Source organism: Camarhynchus parvulus, chromosome 10 (genome assembly GCF_901933205.1).
Source record: "Camarhynchus parvulus chromosome 10, STF_HiC, whole genome shotgun sequence".
In the NCBI taxonomy this organism is placed as follows: Eukaryota; Metazoa; Chordata; class Aves; order Passeriformes; family Thraupidae; genus Camarhynchus; species Camarhynchus parvulus.
The window spans coordinates 12,898,549-12,916,365 of NC_044580.1; the positions used below are offsets into that span (position 1 = coordinate 12,898,549).

Consider the following 17,817-nt stretch of genomic DNA (forward strand, 5'->3'; position numbering starts at 1 on the left):
TTCTGCCAAGCTGGCAGGGTCTGCTCTGCCCCTTGGAGCTGTCGGCAAGCAGAGGGAATTGTTCCATCAAAAGGGGATCACCTTCAGCTGGCAACGCCATTGTTTTCCAGTTGTTCCGTAACTGAGGTATCTCAAAGCTTGCTTTCATTTCAATCTCACTTATAGTTTCTATATTCTCACAATCTTTTGCCAGACAATCATATTTATAAGGCTTTCCTGTTTCATCTTCCCCAACAGGATCCCCCAAGCTGCCCAGCACCCCTGGGTCCAGCTGCCCCACAGCAGGAGAACACAGCCCTGGGATGCAGGGATGGGACCCCTGGGCTCCCCAGCCCCCTGGTCTGAGTGCCCTGCCCCTCTCCATCTCCCGGCTCCCACGCCTGCCTCTGGAGTGGCTCCGAGAGCCCTGCCTGGGCGCAGCCCGGCGAGAGGCCGGCAAATGGATCTCAAGGGCCGCCTGACATTCCTGCTTGCCTGCCTTTGAAGGAGAAGAGCCCCTCAGAGCTGCCCTCGGCACTAATGCACGGGGCGGAGGGGTACTGCTAAAAGCCAAGGCTGGCAAAAGGCTTTCAAGCCCTTGGAGAGGCCCGAGAGGTGCCCGGGGGTGACCCCAGTCTCTGCTGTCGCTGTTGATGTGTACCCCAGAATGATGGAGGGAGGTGTGGTGGTGTCCCCTGCGGTGTCCCCGTGCTGGGACTTGGGGTAGAGGGGGTGCAGGGAGTGATGGGGCCGTGCCAGACCCTTCCTGGGGATGGAGGAGATGCTCCCGGCATGAAGGGGTTCAGGGGCAGGGAGGGGTGAAGGGTAATGTAGGGGACTTGGGGATGGTGGATGGGTTTGCAGAGCATGCTGGGATGAAGTGGCCGGGGTGGAGAAGGGTGCAGGATGGGTCTAGGGGGGTACAGGAGGGCAGCAGAGGGGGCACGGGAGGCAGGATGGATTTTGGGTTGCAGGAGAGGCAGGATGGGTGCTGGGGTTCAGGAAGGGCGCAGGGTGGGTGCGGGGGGGGAAGGATGGGTTTTGGGGTGCTTTGGGCTCAGGATGGGTGCAGGATGGGTTTTGGGGTGCTTTGGGCTCAGGATGGGTGCAGGATGGGTTTTGGGGTGCAGTGGGGTCAGGGTAGGTGCAGGAATGCCCGGTGCAGGGTCCTCCCCGCCGCCAGGGGCCGCGCCAGGCCGCTCGCGGCACTCTGGCCCGGCAGGCCTCAGCTCTCTGGTGCGGGGCCGGAAGCGGAAGTGCGGTGCCGCCCTCCCGCCGCTGTGCCGTGGCGGAAAGATGGCGGCGGCCATGGCATGAACGGGACCCGGCGCGGCCCCAGCGGTGAGAGCGGCCGAGACCTCTCCCGGTCCTAAACTGGCGCGAGGACTACCGCAGCCCCCGGTTCCCCGTGTCCCTTTACCACTCGGGCCAGCGGGAGATCCCCAGTACCTTTGGCGGGCGGGCCCTCAGCTGCCCCCGGGCTTCCCTGGAGCTCAGTCTCTCCTCAGCCCGGGGGAGTGGAGCTCCTCGCTTCCCTCTCGGCAGGTGGGCCCGGACACATCGCGGGTAATCCCTCCTGTGTCCCGTCGCCCCCAGCTCCCTCCGTTTTTTCCAAGCTGTACCCTGTGTCTGCTGCTTGTCATGTCTGCACTTATCCCTGGCTTCCTGGCCTTCCTTCCCGGTGTATGGAGGCTGCCTTTATTCCCGTGTCCAGCTGTGCCTGTGCCCTTTCCTAGCTCCCTCCTTCCCCTCCTTGTTCCCTGCTGTTCAGCAGGCAGGATTGCCCTGGAGGCATCTCTGGACTGCCCTCGTTTTCCTGGTCTTTCTCCCAGTCCCTCCCCCTGCTCCCCGTGTCCCTCCCGTGTTACTCCCCCCTCCCTCTGTCCCTATTTTCCAAGCCCCTCTGTTGGGTTCTGTGGGTCCATAGGTTCCCCATACCCTGAATTCCACACCAGTCCCCGGGCACGTGTGCTGTCCCCGTAGGATGAAGATGAGAATGAAGATGAAGTAGAGCTCTGACCATGGACCATGAGGCCCCCACCATCAGGCCCCGGCGCATCCAGAACCAGAACGTCATCCACCGCCTGGAGCGCCGCCGCATCAGCTCGGGCAAGGCGGGCACCCACTGGCACCAGGTGCGCGTCTTCCACCAGAACGTCTTCCCCAACTTCACCGTGGTCAACGTGGAGAAGCCGCCATGCTTCCTGCGCAAGTTCTCCCCCGACGGCCGCTACTTCATCGCCTTCTCCTCGGACCAGACCTCGCTGGAGATCTACGAGTACCAGGGCTGCCAGGCGGCCGAGGACCTCCTGCAGGGCTACGAGGGGGAGATCCTGGCCAACGGCAATGACCAGAGGTCCGTCAACATCCGGGGCCGGCTCTTTGAGCGCTTCTTTGTGCTGCTGCACATCACCAACGTGGCCTCCAACGGGGAGCACCTGAACCGCGAGTGCAGCCTGTTCACGGACGACTGCCGCTACGTGATCGTGGGCTCGGCCGCCTACCTGCCCGAGGAGCCGCACCCGCCCTTCTTCGAGGTGTACCGCAACAGCGAGTCCGTGACGCCCAACCCGCGCTCCCCGCTCGAGGACTACTCCTTGCACATCATCGACCTGCACACGGGCCGGCTGTGTGACACGCGCGCCTTCAAGTGCGACAAGGTCATCCTGTCGCACAACCAGGGGCTGTACCTGTACAAGAACATCCTGGCCATCCTCTCCGTGCAGCAGCAGACCATCCACGTCTTCCAGGTGACGCCCGAGGGGACGTTCATCGACGTGAGGACCATCGGCCGCTTCTGCTACGAGGACGATCTGCTGACCCTGTCTGCCGTGTACCCCGAGGCGCAGCGGGACACGCAGACGGGAATGGCCAACCCCTACAAGGAGCCCTTCATCAACTCCCTGAAGCACAGGCTGCTGGTGTACCTGTGGAGAAGGGCCGAGCAGGATGGAAGTGCTATAGCAAAAAGAAGGTTCTTCCAGTACTTTGACCAGCTGAGGCAGCTGCGCATGTGGAAGATGCAGCTCTTGGATGAGAACCATCTGTTTATCAAATATACCAGTGAGGACGTGGTCACGCTGCGGGTGACAGATCCGTCCCAGGTACAGAATCACACAGAGAGGGGCCTTAAACATCATCTAATTCCAGCTGCCCTGCTAGGGGTCCACTAGACCAGGTGGCTCAGATACTGCCTCCCTCTTCAGGCTGCTCATTGCTTTGGGACATTGCTTGAGGACGTTACAATGCTGTGAGCTGTTCCTTAATGAGCCTGTAAAGGTTGTTTAGGATCCCTAGTACCTTTTTGAGTCTTTTTTGATGCCTCTGATATTGAATAACTTCTCTATCTTCTGTTTCCTTAATTTCTGCCTCCCTCTGCAGGCTACTCATTGCTTTGGGACAAGTGCTCAAGCATTACAATGCTGTGAGCTGTTCCTTAATGAGCCTGTAAAGGTTATTTAGGATCCCTAGTACTTGAGTCTTTTTTGATGGCTCTGATATGGAATAACTTCTGTGTCTTCTGTTTTCTTAATTTCATTGCTTCCTTCCTTCTCACCTGCAAAATGAGGAAGATCTGATGTGTTAGTAAGTTCCTTCCTCCAAGGATTGTTCCCCATGCTCACAGATGCTATTCAATCCCCTTTCCCTCCCCAAATCCCCAAATGAATTTAATTTTAGCTGATATTTTATATAGTCCATTTAAATTGTAGAGGTAGTCTCTCCCTTTTCTCATGTATCTTCAAGCATGTTTTTCAAATATAATAGTCTTCATTTTCCCTGGTACAATTACCATTTCTGTTCTGCCTACGTACTTAGTCTTTCAAGCTCCAGTAAGAGGTAGTATTTATGATCTCTCCAAATTGGAGTAGCAGCTTTTAGATCAGGCTAATGGGCCAATTGCTTCTCTTTTCAATTTATTACTAAAGAAGTGGAATTAGAGCAAATGTAGCTCAGTCAGTGCTGGGTCCCTCCAGATGTTTCACAACCCTGCATGTTGATCATCTCTTTTTACTGCTTTTAGAGTGGTTGGTCACGTTTTGAGCCCTGTGAAACTAAGGGATTTTTTTAGCTAATTTTTATTCCTTTAATCTGCTTGGTTTTATTCTGTTGAATGTATTTAGCAAGAGTTTGTGATAAATCTCCAATGCAGCATGTAGGTGTGATTGATCCCCAGAGGTTTATTTTCTCTCATGCATTTCTCTTCCCCACATCTTTGCCAGGACTTAGGTCCTAGAAGAGATAAACAGTAGCTCTTCGTGTGTTGCCTTTGTCTGGTTCTTTCTGGGAGATGTCTCTGGTTTGTTTTGTTTTATTTTCCTCTTCTGTGGCATTTGTTTGGAGGAGTTGCTTTGGGAGGTAATAGGTAAGGCTTTATCTAATCCATGTTGCCCATTGGTGTAAAGCTGAATGTCTGTCTCAGAAATATGGAGGCTCTGTGGAAGTGGCCTGCAGGGTTCTGCTCATTGCTGGTGTCTGGAATGAGCTCCTGGCCCTGATGTAAATGTTTGTGGCTGGCTCAGCTCTGCACTCTGCTGTGGTTAGTAGGTTTTAGTGTCTCATTTGCTGCAGGGAACTCTCCACTCGCTTCACCCCAGGGTTACTTTAAGATGCAGTTTGTGGTTTGTTTGCAGTGTGCCTCAGGCGTTGGGTTTTGTGCTGGGGGAAGAAAAGTGCCTCATTTCTCAGTTCTTCCAGAGATAATCCCAGATGTGGAGCAGTCTCCACAGACCTGTCTGAAGGTAGGCGTTGTGTTAGGGCTCCCTGAATAAAACTTGACTCACAAAATAACTACAGCCCCCATTTTTCTTCAGTCTGTCAGACAAGGAACACGAGGTTTCATCCAATTTCAGGATTCTTTCTGCCCTCTGGCTTCTCTGCCAAGAAGGTTGAGGAGTTGCTGTTCATGGTTGTGGGTTGTGTGGTTTTTGTCTGAGTCTGGACTGTATGCTTTGAGATCTTTAGAAGTGTGCTCTGCATAGGTAGCTTGGGGGTTTGTTGCTGTTGTAGGCTTGTGTTGGTAGGCTTGACAGCATTGCTGTGTGGTTTTTGTGGCACTCAGCTGCTGCCTCCCATGCTGTGATGATGTTTTGGTGGTGTTACAGGTGCTGCAAAAGCAGTGAGGGTTTCCCTACTCAGGGACATCCTGTAGATATGTCTCTATGTTAACCTGGCAAAGGAACTTTTTAATTTAAAGTTGGAGGATACTCCCTGCAGTCTTCAGTGATTTAAATAGTTTTTCCTTCTGCTGTCTTCTCTTATTTTCTCTCTGCTCCAGCCCTTTATTTCAGAAGGGCTTCCCTTTCCTCAGGCAGTAGTCTAGTGAGTAACCTCATCTTGTGTGTTTCGTTTGGACATGTGGGGGCTGGATTGTATTATCAGAGTTTATTTTGGGGCTGTAAAACAAACAAACCTTGTGATACTTGCAGATGGGTGGGGTGGGCAGAGTGCCTGCCATCATCCCTGAGCATTGTTTGGGACCAGGAGGTGAAGCATTTAGGAATTGCCTCTATTGATAGAAGATTTAATCAGATGCCACGGGAATTAGTTCCCTTTGAAGTGGGGACAGGTTCTTATTTTGGGGTGCCAGCACTCCCGTCTCTAATGAAAGCTGCTTTTTATGACCAAGAATTAAATATGCCCTTTCCCAATGGGATGGGAATGTCATCTCCCTTTGATGTAGCTGTGCTGACACAATGTCACCTTTTTTCTCAATTTCTTGCTCATTTGTGCCAGGATTCATTGCCATTGCCAGTCCACAGCATGGTACAAGGGCCATCTTGCACGAGAACGTCAGCATTAAGAAGTCATCAGTGTCTTTCAGATTTTCATTTCTGTGTTGGCAGGGTACCTGGAGGGCACAGCTTTTTGTGGGCAGTGATGTAGTGCACAGTAGATATAAAGGCTCATCTCTGTGTGATGCAGATGTTAAGAAGGGGAAGAAACTAATATATCTATGCAGAGGTAAAAATAATTTAAGGTCAGCTAGCATTGGATCTGAAGTAATTATTTCAGCAGGAATGAAAATTAAATTTGGCACTTGAGTAAGTGTTTTGGGTTTGGTGGAGGACAGAGAAGAAGAGAAAACGGAACGGTTGCATCTAGCTTGAGTTGAAAAACTGGAAGCCCATTAAGTTTTCTTAAATAATCACAGCTGAGAGGTGGATAATTGGATACATGTTGAGGCATTCCAATAGGAGAATGGATTAGTGTGAGGATGTAGGATTCTCCTGTGCTGTGGAGAAATATGGATAGGGTCTGTGGTGTGATGTGGGGAGAAGGAAGGGACAGCTTCTCCAGGTGTGCTCTCCTGGGTAACCTCTGCCTCTCTCCCCAGCCCTCGTTCTTCGTCGTGTACAACATGGTGACCACAGAGGTCATTGCCGTGTTTGAGAACACGTCTGATGAGCTGCTGGAGCTGTTTGAGAACTTCTGTGACCTCTTCAGGAATGCCACCCTGCACAGTGAGGCTGTCCAGTTCCCCTGCTCAGCTTCCAGCAACAACTTTGCGAGGCAGATCCAGCGCCGGTGAGCCATTCGGAGCATGCTTTATTCCGTATAGACACACGCTCAGCCCCGTCTGCTGAAGGCCAGTATCAAATACCAACCTGAGAAAACCAGTTCCTTTGGCCCCCTTTGCCAAGTGGTGCAAGGGTCAGGACTATACATGGTTCATTCTTGCAGCTTGATGCATCTGATTTTATATTCCACAGCATTTACCTTGTTAGAGGAAGGAACAAAGCATTTGCAAACTGCTGCTTAGAAGAAAGGAAGGGAATTTTGAGAGAAAGATGTTTCTGTCTCTCCTTGAGCAGCAACTCTTTTGGAGGTTATTAAAGTGTTACTGCCCAGTAACTTTGGTCCCTGAAGATAGGATTTGTCAAGATGCTGGCATGATCCAGTTGTGTGTATTTTACCAAGTGACATTCTCTGAATTTAGCATGTACCAAACTGTGTTCTGTAGCATTTCCTCAACATCAGTCACCAGCTTGTGGTTATCATCACTGTATTAGGAGAAGGGAAACTCATCTGCTTAGATCTGTTGTGAAAGCTGAACAAAATACCAAAATAACCTGGGTTTCTAGAATATGCTTTAACACTCAGATGTGGTTTTAATGAGGCAGAGTGTGTTATTTCTCTAGGAAAATTTTGTTGTGACTCAGGTGTTTTTTCCTTCCAGTGACTTGTTTCTCATCATCCAAAGTACTTGCCATCCACTTATGGGCATCAAGCTTCTGTTGACTTTAGGCTGATATCACATAAGTCTGACAAAATTGACTATGTCTGTAACTTTCTAGAGCAACCTGTCAGGAAATCTATAATGCTTAATGGGAGAGAGAATGAGTGGACTCACTGAAGACTCACGAAGAATAACTTCTGCCTTTTGTTAGAGTAGATAGGAGAGTATTTTGCTCCCCTTGCTACAAGGGCCTGTAACAGGAGTGTTGTAACTTCTACAGCAAAGTATCATAGAGCATAGTCCAGAGTGAGCTGGCTTCTGGCTGAGTGTTTACTTTCCTTATTGTCCCTGCAGCTGATCTGACTATTTTTGCACATGTAAAGTTTCAAATTTTTCTTGGAAAGAGAAATCCAGCCTGTGTTAATCTCTCCAGAAAGAACTTGCAGCTCACTATAGTTTCTGGAGAGCTTTATGCTCCTCATCAAGGTTTCTCTCTTTATGCATTTAAAACAATGGGTGGAGAGAGGATGATTGTCATGTCAATGTTAAGGGCTCAACTGTTGCTGTGAAAGCTCTCTGGCTTTTGCTCATGCTGTTTCCAGGCTTTGTGGTAAAACTTGGATTGACTGATCAGCTGCTAATCCATCTCTCCCTGTTTCTGATCCTGTTCATTTCCCATACTGCAGAGCAGCTGGGTCCAGACGTTGTGGGTAGGCACATTCTTCTCCTTCTGTCACTCTGGACATTCTGAGCGAGACAGTAATGATAAGGGAGGATGAAAAGGTTAGCAGAACTGGTTGATGTTTGAATCACTGTGATACATCTTTGGAAACAAGCCGCTTTAGTTCTTACACTGCAGCTGTTTTCTCTCCCTGTCAGTTTTCCTGCTTAGTTTGTTTAAGATGTGCTGTTCAGCTGTGGCCTTTGTGAACAGAAGGTGTCTCTTGCTTTGCTGCAGGTTCAAGGACACGATAGTGAACGCCAAGTATGGAGGGCACACGGAGGCCGTGCGGCGGCTGCTGGGGCAGCTCCCCATCAGCGCCCAGTCCTACAGCGGCAGCCCCTACCTCGACCTGTCCCTCTTCAGCTATGATGACAAGTGGGTGTCAGTCATGGAGCGGCCCAAGACCTGTGGTGATCACCCCATAAGGTATGGGGAGCTGTATGTAAGGAGAGAGTCACTGTAAATCACCTCTGCCATGTGGCATCAAGTGTGCAGAATAGGGAGTAGATGGAAGCCTTTCTCTTAGGAAATCCTTTCACCAGAGGATTTATTTCACAAAACTTGGCCTCTCTCCTTTACAGTAACGTGGATGTGTGGGAGGGCTCTTCATGTTTCCTTGCTGAGCTGCTCTGCTCTGGGGAGGGTTTGGATGGTGAAGTCTCAGCCTTTTCCATATGAATGGTCTTGTTCCTCCTCCTCTTCTTGCAATGCTGCCGTTGTGTTTGGGTTGCAGAGTGATACAGCTCTGATGTCTGCTTTCCTGTACTGGAAAGATCCTCTCTGAGCATGTGGGTTTAGTTGGCAAGGATTGTCTGGTTTGTCCTGTGAATAAAATAGTATCTGGGCTAGGTGTTACTCAGAAAGCTTGTGGTATTGATTGAGCTGTTTTCAGACTTCCCTTGTTTACTGTTCTCACCATGGGAGCTGTACTCCTTGTCATACTCCCTTCTCTCTGTGATCGGTAGGAAATTTCTGTCTGTAATAGGAATTTTAGCCAGGTGCCAGGGCCATTCTGTGCCTCTTCTGTCTGAGTCTCCAATGCTGGCAGAGGGAGTAAGTCTGAGTTTGAGAATAAGGAGGTTTGCAATGCTTCTTAAAGAAATATCAGGACTATTTATTTCTTTTTGTTGGCTGCAGCCATGGCTGCAAGAGGTAGTGGTTAAAAATCCAACGTCTCCAGCTTGACAGGCTCAAAGAGCCTGAGTTACCTAGGCACAATAGTGTTTCTGCTCCTAGTACAGCAGAAGCAAACCTATGCTCTGAAAACAAAGAGAGCCTTCGGTGCCCGAGTGCTTTGTTTAGTGACTGCACACATGTTGGGGGCTCAGGCAGCCTAGGGAGATCATTCTGGACCGCTTCCCAACTTTATTTTCATCAATGCATTCTCAAAAAGTGGTTTCATATCTCCCCTGGCCCTGACTCAGGTGGCGGGGAACTTCTGATTATTCCTGCGCTCTCAATTCCCAAATTATGTATATTTAATTGATTCTTCTGCCTGTGTGATTTGGTTTGATCTCCAGCTTCCATGTTATCTGCAAAGAAAGCCTGCCCTTTTCCCCCTTGTCATGCTTGATGTTGGGAAAACTTGCAGGGTGGCAGTTGTCTGCCAGCGCCAACCTGCGCCGGGCTCCTGCGGACAAAAGGCAGCAGAACCGCAGTCATGTGCTGCGGTGGAGTCTTTGTAGTAAACAAAGCCAAGTGCCACCTTCCCTCCCTCCCCTGAGCAAACCAGCGTTTCAGAGCCAGAGCTTTTAAAGCTCAAAGCTGTGCAGAGTCAATTAGGACTTGAATAGAGCCTCGGAGCAGTGGGGCTCCTGTTTTTTTGGAAAGTAAGCAGAAGATGAGGCGCTAACCTTAACCATTCAGTAGCTGAAATAGTGCTGCTGTGGTTCTCACATACAAAACAAAGGGATTAATAAAATAATGCCAGCTGCCTGTTGGGGTTAGAGGGCTTGGAAATGAGGGACCACAGGATTTGTAATGTTAGTCCTGTAATTGTCTGGAATGGAAAACCCTTCAGTAGCTAAGGTTGTTATAATCTGTGTGCAGTTTCCTGGCATGATGTGTTGGCTAGGAAGGCTTCCAGACCTTTTCCACATCAATTCAATATTTCTGTGCACTGCGTTCTTTTAACCCTTAGTGCTTTTCTGCATCCCAGAAGGTTCAATTCTGCCTACTTAAGAGACCAGTGGTTGTTTGCTGTCAGGTGGGAAGGACTTTAGGTTCCCCATCACCACTGCCTTCCAGTCTCTTTTCAGGAGGCCTGAAGAGATATTCAATGGGTGAAATGATGGCACTTGAGGGAAGAGGCTCTAACACAGCTCTACCTATAGCAGGGGGTCTCTAAAATCCATCTAGACGGCTAATAAGGAGCCATTTAACCAAAGAATTGGTCTGCAGATAAATCTTCCATTTTCCTATGGTTTGAAAAGGCTGGTCTTGCTGTTTCTGTTGACATACAATTTTATATTGCAGTGCCTAATTTATCCCCAGAATGAGAGCCCATGGAAATGGCCTCTGATTGCAGAGCACTTTTAAAAATACATTTAAAAATACCAAACTGAGCACATCTTTTAAGATTACAGGGAGCTTCATCTTGAGTAGTAAATTGTTGTGAATTGGGGGAGAGAGGAACAGATGGGGGACTGTGCTTTATTTAAAGAATGACCCTCTGCATACCCAGCCTTGTGTAGGAGGGAAGGGGCTTTTTGAAAAGCCAAATACCAAGATTGTGACTCTCTTGCTGGGTTCTTGTGTGCAATTTTCAGGCAGGGCTGGCTGGCACTTTGATTCAGAGGAAGGGAGAGGAGAGTGGCCCTCCGGGAAGAACATGAGGTTCTCAATAGGCTGTGTTGTTAAAATGTGGAGTATGTCTGCTCCTGAAACAGCATCGCTGGTATCTGTCATCATCCGTTCTTCCAGGCTGAGAGCTGAGTGCATCGTATTGCTGGCAGGGGGGAGATGTGCTCAGACATTAAAAGCATTCTTGGAGTTAAAATCAGAGGAAAATGCAAAATACCCACATGCACTAAGTGTTGGTGGAAAAGAAAACAGCTGGGAGGCATAATGGCAATTCTGTGCCTGAAGTTGGAAGAGGTCTAATGAAAATGGTCTAACAAACAGAGACAGCTTCAGGGGGAGGACTTGAGTTAGAGCCCAGCTACTTGGTGAAGGTACCACATCCAGAAACCTCCACCACTACATCCCAGAAGCCTTCTCCAAAATCTCGGGGAGGGTGGGAACCTCACAGAGAGTCCTGTGTTCTGACAGCAGCAGAGGACAGTGGTGTTACCTGGGCTTATGTCAGTTACACAGAATGTGCAGGGGAGGTTTAAGAAGCAAAGAGCTTCCCTGGACTCACCTGTCTCTTCAGTGTTGCTTGTCTCATCCCCCTGAAAATGTTCCCTCTGTGCTGGAGCTGTGTTCCAGAGCTCACCTGGAAGAGCTCTGGAGATGCATATGAGCTTGACCCACAGGCAGGTGTGTGGGTGACAGCAGAAGGTCATAAGGTTTTCCTTGACCTCTGTCCTTGCTGTGGTTATTGAGTCCAATTCATCAGGTACCTCCTGCACAGCCTGTCTCATTAATGCTTTATTGGTGGCAATCTAAAAGGATTTGCAAAGCCTTGCTGGAGCTGTACTCTACAACATGGCACCCTTGAGCAGGATTGCAGCGACTTCCTTGACTGAACAGGCACAAGGACAGCAGTGTAAAGCCTTCACTGGCACTACCACAAGGAGGAAAGGGTGGCCTGACACTCTCAGTGAAGGCCATTGCTAAGGGAAGGGAGCTCAGTTCTGTACAGTATATCTGCCTTGGGGATCAAGGGAGCAGCTTGCATTAAGAGAGGATGGCGAGCCAGCACAGGTGGGGTCTGAGCCAAACTGACTCCCTCTTGTGAAGTCAGCTTTGTCCATCAAAGTGACAGGCAGAATTCTCTCATCGCTAATAATAAAATAAAAGTGAGGGTTTTCTAGACAGTGGAAAACAACTGCCCTGAGAGGGACTTCCCTGCGAAGCCAAGAGCCAGGCACCCAGCTGAGGACCTTCTGCTCCTCAGGGAGCACCAGCGCTCGAACGAGGCACTTGTCTCTGCATGCAAAGAGCCCAGATGGCAAAGTCAATAGCGGGGAACAGCCATAATTGACTTTCTCTTCCTTTCAGATTTTACGCCCGTGACTCTGGCCTGCTGAAGTTTGAGATCCAGGCGGGGCTCCTGGGGCGCCCCATCAATCACACGGTGCGGCGCCTGGTGGCCTTCACCTTCCACCCCTTCGAGCCCTTCGCCATCTCGGTGCAGCGCACCAACGCCGAGTATGTGGTGAACTTTCACATGAGGCACAGCTGCACCTAGAGGGACTCGGGTTGCTCTCCTTGCTGCTGGGCCTCTGCCACTGGTGCACCAAAGCCAGGCACTCACACCTTCTGGGAAACCAAACCATCGCTCCTGGAAAGAAGCCTCAGCTGGGAGCTCCCACCAGCGGCATCTCGCAGGGCTCTGAGCCGTGGATCAGCTGATGCACCCCAGTTATGGGAGTGGGGGGGCTTCTTCTGACCCTGTTTGTGCTGCAGAGATCCCCCTGCTGTCCTTCCCTGCTCCTGTTGATGAACAAAGTGTAGCTGAGGTTCCTTTCCTCTTTTCTATCCTGCTGTGGGTCTTAGGATGGCAGAGATGGAGCTTTGCATCACACTTGTGGAGCACTCCCTTCTGCACTGGTGCTCTCCTACCCTGTTGGACAAATGACCTGTCACAGAGGGAAGGGGTGGGAGCCATGGGGAGGGCTTGGATCCAGCTACCCCTGTTGTATCTTTAGAATTGCTAGGGAAATGAGATCCTGCTCTCATCCACACAATCTGCTCATGTTATTTTAATATGCAAGAGGTCAGGAAAAAAAAGGTGCGAGAAATCACTACAGTTGAGAGACATGAGGTGTGTTCCTGACCCTTATGCAAGTCACTTAATCTTTGTGCCTTAGTAGAAGCTCCTAAGTGAGAGGTGGTGTTACACCAGCAGGGCAGCTGGTTGTGTCTGTAATGCACGAGGAGATGCGTGCAGGAGGAAGATGGTTGTCTGGGAAGGGTGTGGGGAGCAACAGCAGCTCCTTGGTCATGTCAGAAGGACTCTTCTGCAGCATGGGGGTTAATCCTCATGGCCATCTGCAAGTTCTGCTGCTGAGAAGAGGGACACCCAGCTGCTGGCACCCTCCTGTGTGTTGGAGTACCAGTGTAGAAAATGAGTAGGATTTGCCCAGGAAGAAGGGTTTCATGTTCACTGCTGTGGGTGGGCAGTATGGAGATGAACTTGTTGACTTAGGTTGTTTACCTCTGTCCATTTGATACACTGTTCTCTGTGAGAACCCAGATGCTGTTTCCAGGCTTCAGAGCACAGCTGGCCAGTGTGGTGGTGTTGGCTGGACCATGGCAGTGTTTGTGCTGCTGATAAATTAAGCTCCTGTGTGTAATTACCTGCCACTGTGGGCTGGTGAGGATGCTTGCCTACCCTTCTCTCTTAAAAATGGAGTTTCTGGTTGTAGGCCACATTTGGGGGGTTTTTACACGAGGACTGGTTTATGACTGCTGCCAGGCAGCACAACCATCCCAGCATCACGATGTGCTCCATCAGAAGCTGGAGCCTGTTCTTGTCCCATTCCTTTAGGAGGTACAGTGGGGGCAATAGAAAATTGGTGCTAATACACAGGAGACCTTCTCCGTTAAAGGACCCCGTGGGTGTCTAAATTGGACCAAAATGAGCTGTGGGTGGTGTGTTGTGGCCACATGCCTGTGAAGAGGAGTGTTGGAGTCATGCATTAATTTTTGCTGGTGATGCACTGGAGAAGAGCTGTGTGGGTGGGGGGTGCCTGCTCATGGTATGAGTGGTGGACCTCAAAGTTAAGGGTGTCCTGAGGTCCTTGAATCAGCCTTCGCTCTCTGCCTCACTGTACTTCTCTCCTGGCCTTGCTAAACATTATTTCTAGGCAAGACATTGCATTTCACTGCTCTTTTCCCAGTGTTTGCACTGTTGGTGTCTCAGGTCTGTCAGGAGTGCCGGCGGGTCAGGAGACTGCTAACAGAGGAGGTGTCAGTGCTTTAGCTGCAGGTTCCTCTCATCTAATAACACTATTTGTCAAGGTTTTAGGGTTTTATCCTGTGATCTGTTCCTCAAACATTCAATTAAAGCTCCAAGTGGAGAATCGTTTGCACACTGTAGATCATGGATTTACCTCCCTCTGCACCACTCTCACAGCTGTTCGCACTTCAGGATGAGACTTTTTTTTCCCCCCCCAAGCTTCCAGCTGCTCCATCTGAGACTCTGTTTACTCCTGGGTGTCACAGCCTCAGGAAATCAGTGCTTACTAAATTAGCTGTCAGATCTCCATTGAGACTCTTTTTTTCAGTGGCAAAAATATAAACTTCAGCATTTCTGTAGTAGGGGCTTTTGCCAAATTCAGGCTTCCCTGTGTGAAGCAGAGAGTGTGGCATGGATTGTTGGACTTGGGGCTGAGAAAGAGATCTGTTCTTAGCTCTGCTATTAAATTCTGAGGCTGGGGGCAAATCTCTTCCTTCTCCAGCTGGTGTTTTCTTCTCCGTAAATGAGGCCAAAAACATATTTTCAGCTTTTGTAAAACACTTTGAGATTCATGGATAAAAAGTGCTGGATAAGTGCTAAGTATTTTCTTATTATGTTTGCAGACAAACTGATCATACTGGGTACTAATTGCCTTGGAGTAGCATAGCAGATCCTGTGGTCTTGGCTGCTGCATTTTATATCGACAACAGAGTTAATTTTGTTACAGAAATGTATGGAAAGAAAAGTCTCTCATGCTTGAAATTTTGATGCTTTTATTTAAGAAACAAAAAGTGTGTGTGGTGGGGAGGGTGGGAGAAAAGGGGAGATATTTTCTATCTGATATTTTTCCTAGGTTAGGGCAAAGATTTGTTAGCAACACAAGACAAAAACAGAATAAACAGAATTTGCTTTAAAAGTCTGATTTATTGTCTTTGTCTTCCAAAAATCTGAATTATATAGATGGGAATTCCTTCACTAAGAAGAGATAGCAGAGCCTTGGACTGTGAAGACATATCCCATGGGAGCTTGCTGCCTCTTCCTGGCACTTGGAATACAAGTGTCCTTAAGAATGTTCCCACCTGAGGCATTTCTGTAGTTCCTGCAGATTTCTCAAGTTCTTGTCTACATGAACTAATGCTGGGAGAGGGATTCTTGGTTACATTTTTCCCTTTGCATATTATTACTAGCCCAGCTTGTACTCGGGGACTCTTCCTTTATTCCATTTTCATCATTTATCTAATCTTTTGGACATTTTCTGCATGATCAAGGGATGAAAGCTTGTTGTAGTTTAACCCCAGCTGGCAGCTCAGCCCCACAGAGCCACTTGCTCACTCCCTCACTGGTGTGAAAAGTGAGAAGACTTGGGGGTTGAGATAAACACTGATTAATGGGTAAAGCAAAAGCCACATGCAAGCAAAGCAAAACAAGGAATTAATTCCCACTTCACATGGTCTGGCAGGTGTTTAGCCATCTCCAGGAAAGCAGGGCTCCATCCTCTGTAGCTGCCCCAGCCAAAACAGCACAAAGCTGAACACACCTTGCTTGGCAGAAGAGCCTGTCCACTGCTTTTGGATTGTGCTGAGGCACTCAGATTTTCAATGTGCTGCTCCCTGCCTCTTTGCAGAACAGTCAGACTGAGAACTCTGCACCATCCCTGTTTGTGTTAGTTCCTCTAACCATCTGCATCTTGAGCATGGAAGTGATTTTCCTTTGAACCTTTCCTCCATTTCTCTGATGCTTTCCTGTGCAGACCTTGAGCACACCAGAAAGCTCTTGAGCCCATGGCTTTTCAGATAGGCACTAAGTGAGGAGGAGATGCTTGAGCTGGAAACTGTTTGACTGGCAGCGAAATTCCATCTTTTGTTACTTCTTCTGCTGCCTTTGCTTTAAGAAAATAAAAGTAGTGAAGGCAGGACAGCTGCATTATTTCTTGTATAAAAGACATTAGACAGCAAGGCACAGAAATCCCATTAGAATCAAATGTATGGATAGGTTTAAGATGTGTCCCTACTAAAGACTCCTATCAATTAACCTTCCAGTGCTCATGGCTGGCCTGATTTAGCTGCCTGTGTGTACTGAAAGGACCTTCCTTTTGCTCAGGTGCTGCATCTATTAAGCTCTTCCCTTGGTCATTTTGACTCAGCTAGAAGAATCAGATTTCTCATGCTTTAAGAAATTCCTTTGTTTTTCTTTTTTATGATCTGTCTTGCTGCTTTTCTGCCAGCTTTTCCTGCAAGGATCTCTCAGGGCTGTGGGCAGAGAGATGGTGAAGGCATAGCAATGAGATATGTGGCTCTCTCACAGCTGTTGTCCTTCTGGGAGCCTTTATCACATAGGTACATGCTGCAGAGCAAATGGATGTCCTATGGACAATTGAACAGGATTTTGTGGGTTTACTTCATCCTTGCTATGCAAGTTTCAGTCTGTGTCCTTGGTGTGCCTGAATCTTGTGCTTCCTTGAATTATTATGTGGTTATAAAAGCTTTTCTGGTAAAATAATCCATAAAAATACTACAGTTTTAAACTAGCAATGTGGAAACTGGTAATTCATGGCCAACTGCTGTGGTCTTGTGTGTGAGGAGAACTGGAAAGTGACACATTGTCCTTGGTTCCTGCTACTCAGGGCTGTGCTGCAGCATCTGGGTAACATGTGGGTCCTCACTTGACTGATGAGTTTAAGACAGTTATGGAGGAATGTGCTGGGATGGCTCATGGATGCCCAGGGCCCTTAGATAACACTACCAGTTCCCCAGCATTTGCTGCATTCTGCTTTGTCCAGGTATGAATTGGACAACTCCTCCTTTGGAGGAGTTCATTTTCTGTGCATGACAAAACTAGTTTGAGTTCCATCTTTTTAAAGCCAGGAACATGTTATTTCTACTTTCCGTGGCTGTCTTCTTCCCTTCTACCCAACAGCTTTGCCAAATGCCAAATGTAGTCCAGAGCAGCCCTGGCTTTGCCCAAAGGACCCAAGCCCCTGTTTTTGGCAGTGAATTGTTCCTCTGAAAGCTACTCTTGCACAAGTTCATCCTTCCCTCTGCCAGTATCCTTCCTCTATGCAGGTGTGTTGCAACAGCATCAGGTATGGAGGCAGAAGGGTAGAGAGAGAGATGGGTGGCGAGCACACTGTCACTGTCCCAGGGCCTGACTGGTGACCCTGGATGGGGCAGGTGATGGTGCACTGGCACTGCTGACATCAACCCTGGGGCTGATGTGTGGGACCAGTTACTCAAGGGGCTTGGAGGGCTGAGAACCAGGCAGGTGGCAGGGAAGCCCTGCCAGGGCCATCTGGCTGCTGTTGGATGTGATTTTAGGGTGTTTTTAATCGCGGTGCGCTGCATCCCTGTGAGTGCCTGCTCGCTGCCGCTGAGCTGGTCATTTGATAGCTCCTCGGTGCTCCTGGGAGGCCTAAAATGGAGCAGTGCCGGATTAGATGTACCCAGTGCCCTTGGTGAGCTCCGTGGAGATACGATCCTCGATCCTCGCCCTCCCGCCTCCGACCTGCTGGCGCCCAGTGCCGTCGCCACAGCAACGGGGAGAAGCAGCCCATCCGCATGGAAACGGCCTTGCTGTGCCCGCCAGCGCCGGGGGAGAGCGCTTCAAACGGCGAGCTCGGAAAGGTGAGGGGCACCAGCACCTCTGTGCCGACCAGCAGGCAGCCTTGGCCCGAGCTGCAGGGTGAACACACATCCTGTGGGTTACTGCAGTGCTGGCACTGTCCCTGTGTGTGGGACTCATCCCAAAGCACGGGCACTGCCCCAGTGCAGAGCCAGCGCGTGCTCTGTTGGCTCTGACTGTGATGGATAATTTTCATTGCTGCTGCCCTATTTTTCTGGGGCCGGTCCTGAAGTCAGGGTAAGGTCCAGATTA

The 17,817-nt window shown here is 49.4% G+C and overlaps 1 protein-coding gene across 4 annotated transcripts; it reads left to right on the forward strand.

The window, feature by feature from the left end:
- Positions 1-1,256: 1,256 nt before the first annotated feature.
- Positions 1,257-14,698, forward strand: DET1 (DET1 partner of COP1 E3 ubiquitin ligase). 4 transcript variants are annotated; one of them, XM_030955580.1, is made up of 5 exons: positions 1,257-1,320; positions 1,963-3,083; positions 6,314-6,504; positions 8,115-8,306; positions 12,045-14,698. In XM_030955580.1, the coding sequence occupies exons 2-5, from the start codon at positions 2,001-2,003 to the stop codon at positions 12,232-12,234; spliced, it is 1,656 nt and encodes a 551-aa protein (XP_030811440.1). In that variant the 5' UTR covers positions 1,257-1,320; positions 1,963-2,000; the 3' UTR covers positions 12,235-14,698. The 4 variants fall into 4 exon arrangements, with proteins under 4 accessions (XP_030811440.1, XP_030811441.1, XP_030811439.1 ...); XM_030955581.1 differs by having other exon boundaries at positions 1,266-1,545; XM_030955579.1 differs by having other exon boundaries at positions 1,266-1,524.
- Positions 14,699-17,817: the final 3,119 nt, after the last annotated feature.

What these genes read in the sequence shown, in the direction of transcription:
- DET1 (XM_030955580.1), top strand. Translation starts at nt 2,001, where the DNA reads ATGGACCATGAGGCCCCCACCATCAGGCCCCGGCGCATCCAGAACCAG. An exon ending in GGGTGACAGATCCGTCCCAG is followed by an intron (nt 3,084 to 6,313) that starts GTACAGAATCAC and finishes CTCTCTCCCCAG; the next exon opens with CCCTCGTTCTTCGTCGTGTA. An exon ending in GCGAGGCAGATCCAGCGCCG is followed by an intron (nt 6,505 to 8,114) that starts GTGAGCCATTCG and finishes GCTTTGCTGCAG; the next exon opens with GTTCAAGGACACGATAGTGA.